The 1001-nt window shown below is 71.3% G+C and overlaps 1 protein-coding gene across 1 annotated transcript in view; it reads right to left on the minus strand.

Moving 5' to 3' along the window:
• Positions 1-2: 2 nt before the first annotated feature.
• The window catches only part of LOC109926492 (zinc finger protein 628-like), a gene marked incomplete at its 3' end in the record, with an annotated part of 4174 nt that continues 3175 nt past the window's right edge, over positions 3-1001 (minus strand). The window contains exon 3 of the mRNA XM_048621108.1: positions 3-972. Coding sequence (XP_048477065.1) covers positions 3-972 — 970 coding nt within the window. The remainder of the gene's footprint in view (positions 973-1001) is intronic.

The following is a 1001-nucleotide window of genomic DNA, read 5'->3' on the forward strand; positions in this document are numbered from 1 at the left end:
TCCGAGCACTTGTAAGGCCTCTCCCCCGTGTGCCCGCGCTGGTGGTAGCGGAGGCCCGAGGAGCCTTTGAAGGCCTTGCCGCACTCCGAGCACTGGTAGGGGCGTCCCGGGTCCCCGGAGGAGGAGCGGGGCGCCGCGGTGGAGGGAGGAGGAGGAGGAGGAGGAGGAGGGAGGGGAGCGGGCACCGGGCATGTGACCTCCGCCTCAGCCTGCACCAGGCGCTGCTCGGCCGTGTGCCCGCGCTGGTGGGCCAGGAGGCCCGCCAGGCGGGCAAAGCTGGCATCGCAGACGGCGCATTTGTAGGGCGCCTCATCCCCGGCCGCTAGCGGGCAGGGCACCACTTCTTCCTCCAACTCCTCGACCACTACCACCTCCTCCCCGGCCACCGTCGCCGGGTCTCCCTCCCCTTCCTCCACGCCGGGAGGCTCCGGCCCTCCTCCTCCTCCGGCTCCCCTCTCCTCAGCGCCCGCCAAACTCCCGTGGGTGCGCAGGTGCCGGCGGAGGTAGGCCGGGGCGGCGAAAGATTTGCCGCAGACCCGGCAGGGGAGGGGTGCCTGGTCCGTGTGGGTGCGGCGGTGGAGCAGCAGGTTGGAGGAATGTGTGAAGGCCCGGCCGCACTCCCCGCAACCGTAGGGCCGCTCGCCCGTGTGGGTGCGCTGGTGCTGCTGCAGGTTGGAGCTCTGGGCGAAGGCCTTGCCGCACACCCGGCAGGGGAAGGGCCGGGCCCCCGTGTGGAGGTGGCGGTGCCGCGACAGGCTGGAGGAGTTGCGGAAGGCCTTGCCGCAGTCCGAGCACTGGTAGGGCCTCTCACCCGTGTGCTGCCGCAGGTGGTACTGGTAGTGGGAGGACCACTTGAAGGTCAGGCCGCAGAACTGGCACCGGAAGACCCGGGCGCCCGTGTGGACCCGCTGGTGCACGGCCAACAGCGAGGCCCGTTTGAAGGCCTTGCCGCACTCCGAGCACTTGTAAGGCCTCTCCCCCGTGTGCCCGCGCTGGTGGTA

Source organism: Rhincodon typus, unplaced genomic scaffold (genome assembly GCF_021869965.1).
Source record: "Rhincodon typus isolate 14 unplaced genomic scaffold, sRhiTyp1.1 hic_rhity00000054, whole genome shotgun sequence".
Classification (NCBI taxonomy): Eukaryota; Metazoa; Chordata; class Chondrichthyes; order Orectolobiformes; family Rhincodontidae; genus Rhincodon; species Rhincodon typus.